The sequence below is a fragment of the Geospiza fortis genome, unplaced genomic scaffold, assembly GCF_000277835.1.
Source record: "Geospiza fortis unplaced genomic scaffold, GeoFor_1.0 scaffold131, whole genome shotgun sequence".
NCBI lineage: Eukaryota > Metazoa > Chordata > Aves > Passeriformes > Thraupidae > Geospiza > Geospiza fortis.
The window spans coordinates 2,051,804-2,067,551 of NW_005054391.1; the positions used below are offsets into that span (position 1 = coordinate 2,051,804).

The 15,748-nt window shown below is 36.4% G+C and overlaps 1 protein-coding gene across 1 annotated transcript in view; it reads right to left on the minus strand.

The window, feature by feature from the left end:
- Window positions 1–767: 767 nt before the first annotated feature.
- Window positions 768–15,748, minus strand: part of CBLB (Cbl proto-oncogene B) — a 127,735-nt gene continuing 112,754 nt past the window's right edge. The window contains 5 exon segments of the mRNA XM_031060795.1: window positions 768–4,825; window positions 10,634–10,753; window positions 13,228–13,365; window positions 14,555–14,686; window positions 14,788–14,867. Coding sequence (XP_030916655.1) covers window positions 4,563–4,825; window positions 10,634–10,753; window positions 13,228–13,365; window positions 14,555–14,686; window positions 14,788–14,867 — 733 coding nt within the window. The 3' untranslated portion in view covers window positions 768–4,562.

A 15,748-nucleotide genomic window follows, 5' to 3' on the forward strand; every position in this document is an offset into this window, starting at 1 on the left:
TATGCATTTAAGTTTCACAAATTAAAGATTCATTTTTTGATTTAAGATTAAGATTTGGGAGTTAGCATTTATTCTGAATAAGAATTTCCACTGCTAGACATGAGACCATCTAAGGCCAAATGGAATGTTCATATGTCACAGTAACACACAGTGTTTTAAAATCTAAACTTATCAATTTCCTGATGGAAACTTACTGAAACTGATAAATGGAGGCAGGTGTCTCACACAGAATAATGACTGGGTCTATCAAACAAAAATTCCTGAAACATTCCTAGAGCACCCAGCTGCTAACATTTGATAGTAACACAATAAAGTAACACCTAACTTTCACATAAGAAGAGTAAAAATGACAGAAATAGGCACCTGTAGTACTAAAGACAAGTATCCCAAACAGGGAAATTCTCTAATTAGCAATGTGACCAGTGACAAACACAGTGGACAAGGATTTAACACACTGAAGGAAGTACCATGAAAATCTCAGCACTGAAGGTCTAATCCAAGTGCAGGGAACAGTGTTGAGGCTTAAACAGCAACACTTGTATTGTCATGCATAGTAGAGGGGTCCGATTTTCTAAACTTTTTCCAGAATGCTGGGATACAGTAATAGAAAAAAAAAATGTTTTACACAGCTAAAATATTTTTTTGACATTAAGAGTATAATGCTTGAGAATGTAAATGCACAGGATATTAAAAAAATATCAGCATCAGTTATCGTAATTTTGTTCAGGAAAAAAATCCTGCAAATACATATACAGTTGGACTATGTGTTCACCACTTTGGATTCTAAATATTTAATGGTCAGCATCTTTCTGCTATACAACTATTACATGCACATTGCAAAATTACTGCCAATTTATCAATTTTTACTACTGAAATTTAGAAATGAGGTAATGTATGGGGATGAAAAGTACATGTCTCAAAGCAATGATTCACCTTATTTTAGAGCAAGGCCTCATTTTTGTGGCTTACAAAACAAAGTTTTTTAAGGCCCTTACACAGGACAGGCTATGTTGCTAAAGCATCATATGAAAAGTGGTAATATTAAATAACAGACACAGAGTCTTGAAAAATCATGGACCAATCCAACATTCTCTTAACATTAATTTTATAAAATACCTTACATGAACAGATAAAGAACTTGAGCATACATAATAACCAAAATTTAAAAAGAATGTTGAATAAAATATAAATTAATTGAACACATCACTAAATTTGCCACATTAGACAAGTTTATAAAAGGCATTTTTAGATAAAATAGTTATTTGAAAGAAAATCCTTCAAAATGGAAACTGCTGAAGTCCTTTTTCAAGAAGTCACTCCTAAAAGCGCTGTATTCCAGGTCATCAGGTAGCACCTGAATGTGCTTTGAATACGGTGTTCATTTGCTTCAAAATTTGTTAATATTTAAGACACAAATTTCAGGTCAGAGATGTCAGTGCAAAGTAAAGCTTCAAGCTGAAAACGAGAGAAATACAATAGAAGAAATGATCCTGGTACAAAATTTCCTAAATTCACATTGTAAAAAAACTGTGCCAGATGCACTCTTAAGATATTGGACATTAACAAATTTTACCAGTGGCCATTTTAGGGTTCCAGACAAGCCATTAAAATGGCTAATTATACTAGTTTCCTTTACCACAATTTAAATTTTTCCTACACATAGCCTTTGGAAAAGCTCTGTACTGCTGATGTCCACTTGCTCTGCTCAACTTCTGATTCAGTCAATTTGCTTAAAATACAGTACCTTAGCCAAAAGGAGAGAAAAGGTGAGGTCAACAGACAACACAAGGATGGTCTAAAGACTTCAAATGTTTCTGAGTTTACCCAACTTTGTTCAACCAAGCACTCTCATTCAAATCAGTCTTCCTTAAAGTTATATAAGTGCATAGCACACTGCCAGGCTAAAACCCTTAAGGCTTTCAAAGGTTAAAAATATGTTTAGAGAACTATGTCTTTAGAGAACTAGACTGCAGCCAGATTAATTTATTTTAAGCCTATTAATTCCTGCAGAGTAAACATCAACACTCTAGCAAAGCAATTTTGCTGTTTGACTTTAACCAGAACAGGTCTGAAACAGTCTGCACGTTCCACTATTTAGAAGTGCTATTAGCACACTCATTTAAAGATTAATGGAAATTTTTTCAAGTTACCACTCAAAATATTGCTAATCAAGTTTGTTTTTTTAACACATAATAAAAAAAGTGTCACTGGTGGTCACAACCAGAAAGAAGGAAAACTTTAAAAACCTTAATCTATCAGGCAACAGTTCCAGCCTCTAATTGAAATATAAGGATATAATTTATACTAAGCTGCTGCATAAAAAGGAGAAAATGGGTTCTTCATTACAATTCAAAATTTCAAAACTCAATCTGCAGATTGTTTGTTCGTCCTTGTAAAGAGCTCTTTTTTTCATCATTGCTATGCTGGCAGTTATGCTAGAACCTCATTTCAGTAATTCCAGTACAACCAGAGTGTATAATTTAATAGCTTGAATTTTCAATTTACAGCTAGCTAAAATGCTACAGTGATGTTGCAAACAAACCAAATGAACAACAGGGTTCCATACTATACAAAACTTTCTCCCAAAAAAGAGGAAAGAGATTAACTTGAGCCAAAAGCACAGAATATAATTTACACCAAAAGTTTTCCTAGGCTGTACTTGAGGAATGAACAATTACAGGAAGATGTACAAACTCAGAAGCATTTGCTTATATCCAAATGCTGTAGCAGCTCTTCCCTATACCCTGTATTCTCCTGATCACCTTTTATCACTGACACAGATTAACAATATCCATATTATGCTTTTTGATGCTACAAAATAATTTAATTAGTTGTAAGAAAAAATTTTTCACGAAACAATGGGATTTTGGAGATAGCAGAGTAATTTCCAACGGGTGTTCTCAGTTACTTCAAATCCTGCAGTTCAGCCACGTGCTGTCTTCAAAACATCTTTACAACAAACGCACTGGCTGATGAGATCTAGCACTTGCTCAGAGTGAAAGAGAACACTAACAGCTGAAAGGGAATAATGAATATATGCTTCACACCCGGCCTGGCACACTGAAAATTTTCATATACTCATCACATATCAAAATGAGAAAAATATTCTAAATACCATGTGGGTTTTTTTATTTGTTCAATAGTATTAGAAGAAAAATTTCAAAGTTTCCTAAAAAAACAAGAAAGCAGCAATCTTAAGAATTTTTCTGGAAATATTTGGACTCAACTTGAACATACTCAGAATAGAATTGTCTTCTTTCTCTTTTTTTAAAATCAGGAAGATTTTTAAATTGGCTTGTATCAATTTGGGCTCAAAAATGAAATGTCAAAGTTTGGAGTACCACTAACCAAGTAAAGCAAAAATGTATTTCCAACTAAGCAGCTGGAAAGTGACTGAATGAATCTGGCTGTTAAACACATCCTTGAGGATTATGAAGTGTACAGGGGAGAAAGGAGGGTATTAAAAAACTTTGCAAAAAATATTGCTACAGTAGCATTAGGAATTAACAGTGCATCAAAGATTTAAAGTTTCCAACTTAATACAAACTGATCCAAGCCACAATGAACCACAGGATAATCATTCAAACAAAACATTAACTGCATTCTACTTTACTGAATCTAGAACTGGAATTTACCTGAATACCTTTAATATAATTGAAAAAGATTCCTTTTAGTCTTGCCATAAAGAACTGGTGCCATTAGTGTGCAATCAAAACACAGTATTATCATGTGCATTTGGATTTTTTTTAAACATCTGCAATCAAATACTCAATTTTGAAAGAGATTTTACATGTGAGAACTCAGTATCACTGCTGCATGAAGTGTTTTATTTGTTGGTTGGGATTTTTTGGTGGAAACTGTATATAAAGACCTTGAGACTTCAGGTCATGGAATTCTTGTTAAACAGAAAGCTGCCCAACATTACTGTCAAAATACCTTTAAAAAGGCAGTTCACAGAATAATGTGTTTTACATTCAGATATCTCCTCTTTCAAAAGCAAAGAAATGTCATAAGAAAAATAAAATCAGTAGTGAAGGCCACATACTTTTTGCATTTGATGAGCTAAAATGCAAAAAACAATTAAAGCATCTTGTTAAAGAAAAAAAAAAAGACCAAAAGAAAAACAGAACTCCTGGAAAGCGATGATTTAGTTGATGGAGTGGTCAGCATGGAAACTGTTGGGAACGCTACAGCAGAACTGACCACAAGTACAAGGGAATATGAACAGGACATAGTACAGGCACAAACTAGAAAACTGTAACTTGCCAACTTGTAAACAAGAAAAAGCATTTCACAGATTAAAAGTTCTAGGGAAGTAAACTTTTTTTAAATTATTTTGTAAGTTCAACCCTGATTTAAAAAAGTATGGCTAGCAAAAATACATAAACCTCAGCATATTTGTAAGTCTTGATCAGAGCAGCCAGGAGCCTTTGATAAACGGCTGGAAACAAACACCCTTCTGCTAAGGATGAATAAAAATATTCCATTCTGTTCTTCCTCTCATTCCCCAATCCACATGTGTATCTGCAGAATTCATATGCTCCAAGAAAATCTTGATGCTGCTATAGATTGAGACGCGGAGAGACTGGTGGAGGAAAACAGACAAACTCTCTTAAAATACTGCGGGCCACATCAACATTATTCTGGGCAATTTCAAGCGCCCTCTTGACTTCTTCAAAGGAATAGCCCTCTCCCATAAGTTTTGCAATTTTTGCATCCACATTTTCCGTGGAACTGTCAGAGCTGTATGCTTTCCTGTGATGTATTTCTGGTGCAGTTCTCCGAGGAAGTGGTTTAGGGGGCCTGGCTGGTGCTTGTGAACCATCTGTTTCAAATAAAAGAGAAAAAATCATTATAAATTGGCCTAAGACTGTGTTATAGCTGGGATGAACCCCATGAAGCTGTTTTAAGAATAAAATTCTAAAGGAATATCAAGAAATATTTTAGTTAACCAATAACACTCATTTTAAAATTTGGACAGAAGCTGATGTCCTAAAGAACATCCAAAATGGAAATAATGTAGCAATATACTATTTTAATAATAATATAGGAACACGCAATTTACAGTTTGGATTGGAAGAAAAATAAAGTACAATGGAACAGGAGAAACAGTGAAAACAGCCAGTCAAACTCTTAAAGGCTTTCCACTCTCAACCCACAATTTGAGAATATCTGAGTTAAAAAACAAAACAAAACAACAAAACAAACTAATAAAAAACCCAGGAACAAACAAAAAGCCCAAGGAAAAAAACCCTACAAAAACAAACAAATGAGCAAAACCCAAACACAAATTGGATTACAATTTTATTGAGGACCCTAAATTGTGTAGAAGAGGAATCCAGACAAATACAACTGAAGGAGAAAAATCCTTATTGGTCCATCTTCTAGATTCTGTTCATTCAATTGCTACTCGTGTCATGCACAGCAGCTAAACATAAGTACATAAATACTTTGGTTACTCCAAAAGACTTCCAGCCCTATTATTCCCATCATGAGAACAGAACACGCTCCTTCCTCTCCAGTCCTCCTTTGGAAATATCTCCTGGTTTCTTATCTTCTATGGAAAGGTTACCTTCACAGTTAATGCTGGTGACTAAGAATCATGATGTGCTGGTGAAAAAAAGCTAATATTCAAACTTGCTAATCTTCTCAGAGTCAAGAGTTCTGTGCTCAAGTAAACTTGGTACTTTACTGAAACGCCTTTATCCTCACTGATTCCACAATAAGAAGCTTAAATACAAGCAGGCACAGCGCAGAAAACACTTTCAAGAGCAAAGCATCTAAAAAATTAAAAAGTCTTTAATCCTTCAAAAATGGTTTTAACAAGTCCTATCAACAGTGACTTTGATAGATAAATTAGAGGAATTTCTGGCTGTGATACTTCCTGTTTACTTACAGTGAGAGCAGTGGCATTTTCCAGTGTTAAGTACTTCAGAGACTGCTCTTTAGGCATGGAAGAAATGTTATATATCCAGTATTCTTGTTGTAACCTTATCATAACACTGGACAGAGAGAACTATAATTCAACCAAGTGCATTAAACACTTCAGATAAATGAAAGCCGTTCACTCAAGAGCATGTTTAATGCAGGTGTATTTTCCTTTCAAGTTAGTTTTCCCATCAATTTGAATGCATATTGCTATAAAATTTAATTCCACTTCTTAATTCAGAGAGTTAATATTACCCTTAGCAAGATGGTGATATTCCTATGACAAATGGATGAAAGAAATTTGATTAAACATTTACAGTAAGGGGCCAAGACCTACAGATACTAAGGGCTACTTCATATTTGTTTTGATTTTTTTCTCTCTGAAGATAAAAAGAATTATGTAAATGATAAACATTCTGAAGCAGATCCAAACCTGCTATGAAGGTGTGGAAGATCCATGAAACACTTGTCTGAGAAATTAACTATAGCTCAGGAAATGCAGTTAATCACTAAAAACTGAATCAGAAACAAGTTCAAATTTCTCACTTCACTTATTTTGGTAAACTCAAGACTGCAAAAGAATAATATTATTTATCTTTAGAATAATGGCACATCATTTAAAACCAATAATTTTTCTTTCACAAACCTTCAAGCTGTTTTAATATGTACATTCCATTATGGACTTCATTTTTATACAGTATGAAACAAAATTAAATTTACAAACTTTGCATTTCCCCTGGGCTTGAAGTACAGAAGAAATTCCTTATGCATAAATCAGATCCTTCCCTGTGCTTGTGTTACATGAGGATATTTTTGCTTGACTCAGCCTAATACAGGCTTAAAACTGAAGTTATTTCGTGTTTAAAATCTTCACTGAGGCTTTCTAACAAACTTTATTATGCAGTCACATCATTTAGAAAGGTAATTTTTAATTCTGTCAGCAGATTTGAAGCACAGGCATTTTATTCTACTACAGCAACATCTCTCTATGGTACAGATACTCTGAGATCTTCAACGCTCTCAATTCCCATTATTATTTTTTTAAATGCTGACATCTCTTTCAATATCTTCACATCCATATAAAATTTCAGCTAAAGCTGGGTATCATATTGGATCCTGAGCTTAAAGATACTAAGCCTAAGCTGCATGTCCATCTGGACACTGAGATAGAGGTATTAAGCAGAACTTTCCCTCCCTACCTCCCACCCTCTGATGTTTCAGCCACCACAGATGTCTAACTAAGAATTCAAATAGATTTTCTAACTGTGCAATTCAATTAACAGCTTCTACCATGAGCAGCTTCCCGAACCGCTCCTAGTTCTGTAATTCAGGACTAGATTGAACCCTTAGGTAAGGGGTTAGTACAAAAGCAGACACAGGCTCATTTAGTAAGTGTCATAAAGCACAGGAAAGTGGTGAGAGCTCTATGGTACAGTCGGAGAGGCTGCTTGTAACAATGCCAACCGTCTGTTCCTCTCTGCTGTAAAATGCCCTTCTTTCCTTCCCTCACTGCTTCTCCTGGATTCCTCGGCCTTTCACCAACAGCCTGAGGAGCATCAGAGAAGCAGGTGACCAGGGCTTGTTGTGAAGGCCCTCTGTGGAACAGTGGCAAGCAGCTACACCTCACCTAAGTGGGGTGCAGGAACACGGCACACCCAGGGGACACGTGCTCAAAGGAACTGAGAGAGCAGGGAGAAGGTGAGGGAAGGTCCCACTGCACATGCTGCTCCATCAAGCGGTTAGGCATGATCTTTGTACTTTGCAATACTGTGGATTACATTATTTCCTCTAGTGCTAACTGAAATAAACCCTGGAATAATATTCTTGTAAAAGGAATCCAAATTTGCAAGTGTCTTCATAAGGCCAACTGAGGGAATAAATGAATATGCAGCCGGCAAATACATTAACCAATCATTTGAATCTGTATCTTACAGAATAGCTAAGTTCAGCAAAATAGAGCAGACATCAATTAGAGGCTTAATTTTCTTCTTTCTTTCCCTCTTATTATTGGCTGTGCTTAGGTAAAATACTCTAATTATTAGCAATATAATAGAATAATAGAATGGGTTGGGTTGGAAAGGACCTTAAAGATAATTTAATCCTGCACCCCCTGCCATGGGTAGGGACACCTTCCACTAGACCAGACTGCTCAGAGCTACATCCAATCTGGCCTTGAACACTTCCAGGGATGAGGCATCCACAGCTTCTCTGGACAACCTGAGCCTGTAAAAAGTCTCTTTCCTGCTTTGTTCTACGCTCCCCTCATGTACTGGAATGCCACAATTAGGTCACCCCAAAGCCTTCCCTTCTCCAGACTGAACAATTCAAATTGTCTCAGGCTTTCCTCACAGGAGAGGTGCTCCATCCCTCTTATCACCTTGGTGCTCTTCTCCAGACTCACTCCAGCAGGTCCATGTCTTTCATATGCTGGATGCATTTCTGCAGGTGGAGTCTCATGACAGCAGAGCAGAGATGCTGAATTCCCTCCTTTGCCCTGCTAGCCAACTGCTTTGGATGCAGCCCAGGAAAGCAGAATGCAACCCTTTTGGCTTTCTGGGCTCTGAGCACACAGTGCCAGCTCATGTCCAGCCTCTCATCCACAGCACTCCCAAGTTCTATTTCCTTTTCTTGCTCTTTTTGTAATAAATTTAAACAGTTGTATATAAGAAGTTGGAGAAATCGTGCCTTTGGGGGAGTGGGTTGCATGGCTGGGTACTATTTCTGAAGTGTTCAATACTGGGTATCTGAATTAGAATAAATTACTCGGTAGACTTTAAGGATTCAGTTAAACATCACTACAGCAATCTTCAAAATAGTGAAAGTGAAGCAGGGAAGCTAAAGCACTACCCATGCTACTCTAGGAACCCAGGATAATTAGATTTTAGAGTGAACTCCATTTCTTTTTCAGCTACTTCAGAGAATTACCTTACAAAAGCACTGAAATGAATAATTTCTTAAGTGACCTGATTAGTTCAGAATAAATGCAAAACCAAAGTTCTGAATACAGTTACACTCTCTACATTGTCTTTTTAAATCATAGATGAAGGTGAACCTGTTCATCCTGCAGTTCATCAGTTCTGTCCTTTGGAATTACTGACACTGTAAAAACAACTTTCCAATTAAGAGAATGACATGATCTATCACATAGTTTTCATCTAATTGAAATTAAATGGAATATCTTGCTGCATATCATGCTGATTTAGAATGATATTTATAGCAAAAGCTGACATGTGAGTGTTTTAGAAGATAGCTGTGGGAAACAGATCGAAAAGTATTAAGTAGCACCAGAAAGCTCCAAGTTCTTAACTAGCACGTATCTCGCAGTAATTTAAGAAAATTAAAAATTGTTCTAGCACAGAAGTGCAAGAATTGCAGGAAAACTCCATAGCTTTAAAAGTAGTTACATCATTGTCATAATTTGCATTATAAGAGAACTCAAAACACCCTGAATAAATTGGCAGAGCATTTAAAGACAAATCCCTCACAATGCCACTTATAAAGCATTATAAACTCTTTTCTTCCAACAATTGGAAACAAAAAGAGAAACAGCTATACTTGTAAAGATCTCCTCCCAAAAGAGATAGTAGTTATCAAAGGCATCACACTAATTCACAATTACGCTATTCATTAAAAAAATAAGTAAGCCTGAAGAGAGCTACAGAAATTTCCCACCATTTAAGTTGGAAAAACGTACTCTTTTTTCCCCTATACCTCAGCAGTATGAAAATCTGTATTTCTGAGAAGGAGACTGCAATTACTATTTAAAAATAGATCTTTTTTTTTTTTCCACTTGGGAATGCTTCATTTGAACAATGGTGATTATTTCAACTGAAAGATTAGAGAAAAGTCCTTTATGCATAAAATGTCTCTACACAAAATTTTATCTATCTGGAGAATGATTAATGGTACAAAACATTCCTTGGCTTTTTCTTTGTGTGGTTTCTTCATACAGGAAAAGAATGCGGTTGGGCCAATCTGCCCCATTCCCCATGTACCATGCACCTCTAAAAAAAAGAAAATTTGTCTAAAAACTGGTGAAGGTACTTTGAAATACAGGTAATACTGTTATTATTTTTATCCACTTAGTAGATTTCCTTTAAATTTACTATTTTTGTTGCCTGAAAACCCTAACCAAAATTTCTTTGGCAGAGGAATCGTTTCTACTGTACCTGTTCCATTGAAAAGGAAGACTGAATTTTAAGTGGTTTTGATTCTTGCTGTTTTATTAAGAAACATCTTAAAAGCTTCTTAGAAATTCAGACAAACATATTAGCAAAAGAGACAGAAAATAATAATACTTTAGAGAGTTAAGCTACATTTTTTTGTTTAGGAGAAATGAAACAAAGATGGAAATCAGATGCTTGTGCTCCTTTCAGTACTTCCGATCTCCTATGAGCTTGAAAGGTGACAGGAAAATCTCTGCCTTTCTCAAAAAATAAGGAACATTATAACTGACATAAGCATTCAGTTTGGCAGCCAGTAAAATGGATGCTCTAGTATATACACCTACACACAACACATAGCCACTTCTACCTCTATTGCAGAACTTAAGTCTGTTACCCTTTGATGATTTCATTCTTTTGTAAAGCAACATTACCATTGCAATTTGTTGTGCAGAATGACAAAAACTCATTGGACTTTTATGGATGAAAGTTATATTCTTCACAGAATTGTAATTTTCTACAAGAACAGTTTTCTGCCTTACCTGAAGATGGAGGAAGTTGATCATAGTCTTGAGATGTCCTATTTGTTTTGACATTTTCTCCAGGTGCTCTCCGAGCAGGTGGCAAAGGAACATGACCACTTATTGAGTCAAAATGGGGATCTGTGATAAAAGAATTTTAAAAGTGTCTTAGAATAATCAGAATTACTATTTGAGGGAGGGCTCAAGCATAGAAGGTAGTATTAGAACAGCCTCCCATCATGTAGAGAAACCATGAATCCAGAGGTGTCCTCTGACAGCAGATACACATAAAACTCCAAATTCAGTGTTCACAGTACACATGTAAATATGATTTGAAGTGACAAGCACAGGAGCACAGCCCAAAGGTGCTGTGTCCTGCACTGACTGTGGTCTCTTCTCCTCACATCCAAGAGGCACTTTTCAACCACCCAACCCTGACGCTGCTGGGATTGTGCCTGGCAAAGCATCCAAGAGGTTGCAGTGCCTGAAGCAGCACAATTAGAAACATCCCAGCTATTCAGTTTGCTTAGAGCTTCATTACACTTCTATGCTTTGCAGTTCACAAAGACTGCTGGGCTGATTTCCTATTCATACAGTCCCAGCTGCGGGTAAATATTACAGGGACAGAATTTGAAAAATTAGGTAAGTAAGAATTTTGATATATTGTACACTTCTTTTCTTTCTTCTTTGGCTATCAAAGATGCTGCTGAGCAAGTGCAGACCCATCCTGGATCTGGCTTCTGCTCTGGACTCAGTGCTTGCAGAGTGTTTGTTTTGTATGTGAGAACAACTTTTCACTGGTGTTGATGATGAGATTATTATTCTAATCTGACAGGCTCTGATGGATAGCTGAGAAATCACCCTCAAGACTTGTATGGAAACCAATCATCAAAAACTCATCATAAATCTTCTACAACAGATTATGTGACAAGATGTGAAGTGAGTAATATGGCTTTAGAAATACCATATGAATAAAAAAAGACCAATTCACACAACCATGCATGCCTAACTAGATGCAATACATTGCTAAGATTAATGAGAACTGCTGCTGCACGATTGTATTCCTTATGCAAACATGAAGAACAATATATGGCTTTAGATACATATTCCAGATATTTATTTTAAAGCTCTTGAATGTTTTTTAACACTATCAGTGACATTCTTAGATTATTTGGAAGTTACACTTAAACATGTAAAACTCTGCATGTTTCTGGACACTGGGCACAGGCAGATGGAGCTTGTGCGCATCTGTGTGTGAGGGCTCCTATTTTTCCTCTCCATTCCCATCAGAACTGAATGGTGCAGTGTCTGTTTCTGCATCAGATGATACAATTGAGGCACCCATTCTGACTAGACTGCTGAAGTTTACATTGTTTTTATTTTGAAGCGTAGAAGATAAAACTACACTGTACTTATGAACATCAACCTTTAAATTCTGTAGCATGCTGTCTTTTCACCTGGATGCATTCAGCAACTTAGATGAGAAAGTAACACACCGAGTTGAATTTACATTACAAAATACACAAAGCTTCGGCAAATTACTCAATGTCAGGCCTTGACTGACAGGAAAAACATGCATAATAAAAACATTCCATAAAAGGTCACTGCACTTCAACCCAAAGTAGCTCCCTTTCCCCCCACAGGGAGTTCCACTCACACACGTCAGCCAAACACCAGAGACCCTGTCAGACCATCATGCAGCGGCACATGACTGCTTGTCATTCACATTCTGGCCTTCCTGTGAAACCATCACCAAAACATTTCATTTTATCCCTCTCCATAGAGCTTCTAAGAAAAACAGAGAGGGGGAAGACAACACCTAACCCCAACCACAAGGCAGATCATCCCTGAAAATATTCACAGAAAAGGTCAACTTAAAGACACCAGCATCCTTTGAAAGCTTCCACAGAGAAAAAAAAATTAAAAAATCACTTCACAGACATGTGCTATAACCCACAAAAATCCTGCTGTAATCAGTATCATAATCAGCAAATGTATTCAACTTCATTAACATAAAAATAAAACTCTTTTCAACTCAAAGACAAAAATCATCAATTGTAAACACAGTTTTCATACCTTTTATAAGCAAAATATCAGGCCGAATGTATCACAGTCATTTACAGGGAAAGATAGGTGAAAACCTGACTTAGCAAAAAGATTATGAACCCTAGGACTTAGCAACTGTATTCACAATATAGTTTTGTAGCAAACTTTTACAACAGTTCTAACAAAGCTGAATATTCTTTTCCCTTATTTTATAACTTCTTTCAAAGTTTCAACTTGAAAATTTCCCTCATGAATTATGTTTTACTATTTAAAACAATGGAGTTGACAAAAAGATACAGGCTAATATTACAGATTACAACGGAAAACTACAATTTACAAAATTTCTAGCCTGGCATAGTCATATTGACTTCATTTTATTACTTTGCGGCAATGAAAAGTGAAGTCTTTCTATTTTCTGAGTAGCTTCACCTCCACCATTTAAAATTTTGATTTTTTAAATATTTTGTATAACAACTTCTGAGGCCTAGTGACAACTTTAACACTGAACAGATAAACTTCTGAAGTAAAGGAAAATAAAATGAAACATGCTGTTTCCTCTGTATTCTTACCAGAATGAAGGAACAGTTCATGTCCTGACGAGGGTCGGCTCCCTGAGCCAGCAGGTTTTGGGTGCTCAATCATGCTGTGCCGAGCAGGCGGTGGTGGTGGTGGGAGTGAGGGGGGCGAGTTATCAAATGCATCTTCACCTGCAGTTTAGAAATGAATTCTTAGATGAGCAAAACTTCATTAAGAACTGCAGAATAAAGAATAAAGCTTAAACTTTATTTTTCTCTGGCTGCTGAGGCCTTTACTCCTACGATTCATCTAAGCAGCTCAGTGACTCCAGTAATGAAATTGTAAACCTGACTGTTAATACCCACAGTCCTCTTCTAAAACATGCTCTGAATGACCTTTTGCAGTGCTCAGTTTCTTTGCTGGGATGGAAGGAGAGATTGCTTTTAGTGGCTCAATTGCCAAGAGTGTACTCCAATGAAGGCTTCCCAGAGTATCATGGTAGAATAACAGCTGTATTTCAGTGGCTGAACAACTGTATTTATATATAAACACCAAAGCTGACTGCACTCAGTCTGCTACATTTATACTGTGTATTATCTCTATCTGCTGTTCAGAAGCTCTGACTCCAGATATAAATGGAATTTTCTAGAGTTTGGCAAAAGAATGCACCTCTTATACAAAGGTGCTGCCAGCAGGAGTTATCAAGCACCGTGATTTTTATGTGTTATGTTGCCTTCATTTCTCCTGCATCTCAGGAACACTCCAAGGACCAGAGAGAGCATAAAATGTTCAAAAGGTTTTATGGAACCAGAAATTTGGATGCTGACACATAGAGACACAACCATGCAGCTGAGTTTGTCAAAGATAGTGTGGGGGGTCCCCAAGCATAGCACCAATATATATGCAGAGATCACTGATTTTTGTGTAGGAGAAGAGGACAGAAATCAGGGGTGGAAAAATCTCAGAAATTAACTTATTGATTTAGTTTAGTGGTTACATTTTTTTACTCAAATACCATCTTTTTGACATTCTTTTTTGTATTTGATAAAATAAATGGAATTATTTAAGCTACAGTAGGAAAAATGCTCCACTACTGCATTAAATTGCTAAGAGACAATTAAAATTTATTTTAGGGAAAATGGTTTTTACTTTTCTGTATAGCTGGAATACAGATGTAGCATATCTTTTCATCTGTCTCAAGTGAGGCCTTACAAACAGACTCCAAATGACACAAAACATTGACTGACAGCTGTAATATTTAGCTCATAGCCTGTTTGGTACTCATAACCTACTCAACAATGGCTGTTTTTCAGTAAACATGGCATTTAGTTCATCTGGGCAGTGTTAACCATTACATGTAATCAGCAAAAAGTCTGCAACCTAAAGGGGGCACCAGAAGATCATAATCGGAGGGTGTCCTGTTGAGCAAAGAGCTGTGTTTGGGGTTGTCTCTGGCAGGAGGCCGTGCAGGAGGCAAAGGTACCGGAACAGTAGGTGCATCATAGACATCTCCTGAATGACACAACCACAAGAAGTGAATGTTTTCCTGCTGCACCCCTAGGGCAGCACAGAGTAAATCTTGTCAGCAAACAACGAATAAATAAAAACCGTACCTGACTCTGGATGCTTCGATTTCTTTATCTCAGAAGTAGCACCGTGGGTTCCATTCGCACATTGGCCATTCTCACACACCCTGAAGACAGACATTAAGCAGGAAGCAATCAACCATTTAGCCAAGCATTAATTAATTCCCTGAATGAACAGTACCTGGCAGTTCACCATATGGAAACAAATCTGGGACAATAAGCTGCATCAATTCTAAAATTTACATTTTTAGATGTTGAGAGCAGATACTGGTTAACCCTCTTTAAAAGTGCTTTGAAGAATTATACTGCTTTCTTGGTGATGTACTGACATGGCTTAAAATAACACAGGCTGCAATACAAGTTAGGGGAAGAACTAACATTAAACACAGTCCTCACTTCAGAGCTCAGGTCATTACTTTATTCACACAGTTACATCACAGGCTCAGTATTAGTTCACCTTCACAGATGCTGAATTTTCCCTAGCAGAATTATGAGAAAAGGGAAATGTGGATTTCATAATGTAATTATCCACACCAATACACACACAAAAAACCATTAAACAAAACACAAGAAGCACAAAAAAATCCAAACAGAACACCACAATACACATTAATAATAAATTTTGACTCAACTTTGCCAAACATTAAAAAACCCCAGTGAAAACCCCCAAAACTGAACTAGCCAAAGCAGTTTTGCAGGAATGTATTCATTTCTCTATCAAAAATTGAGCCTTGCTGATACTTCTACCACAGTTTACTGATTTTTTTTAATGAATGCATATTCTGCCCTCAAAACTTAACAACAGTATGAAAATAATATGAAAATTATCCAACCAAACAGTAAAGAGTGACTATAATCTTGTTGAAAATATTGGAGATTATTTTTGTAAGAAGATTTTGTTCAAATGTGTCAGGAAAAAACATTGAACAAACCTTATAATAATCTTAAATATTGTTTAAAAATACAAAAGAGCCAGGAAATTGCTCCT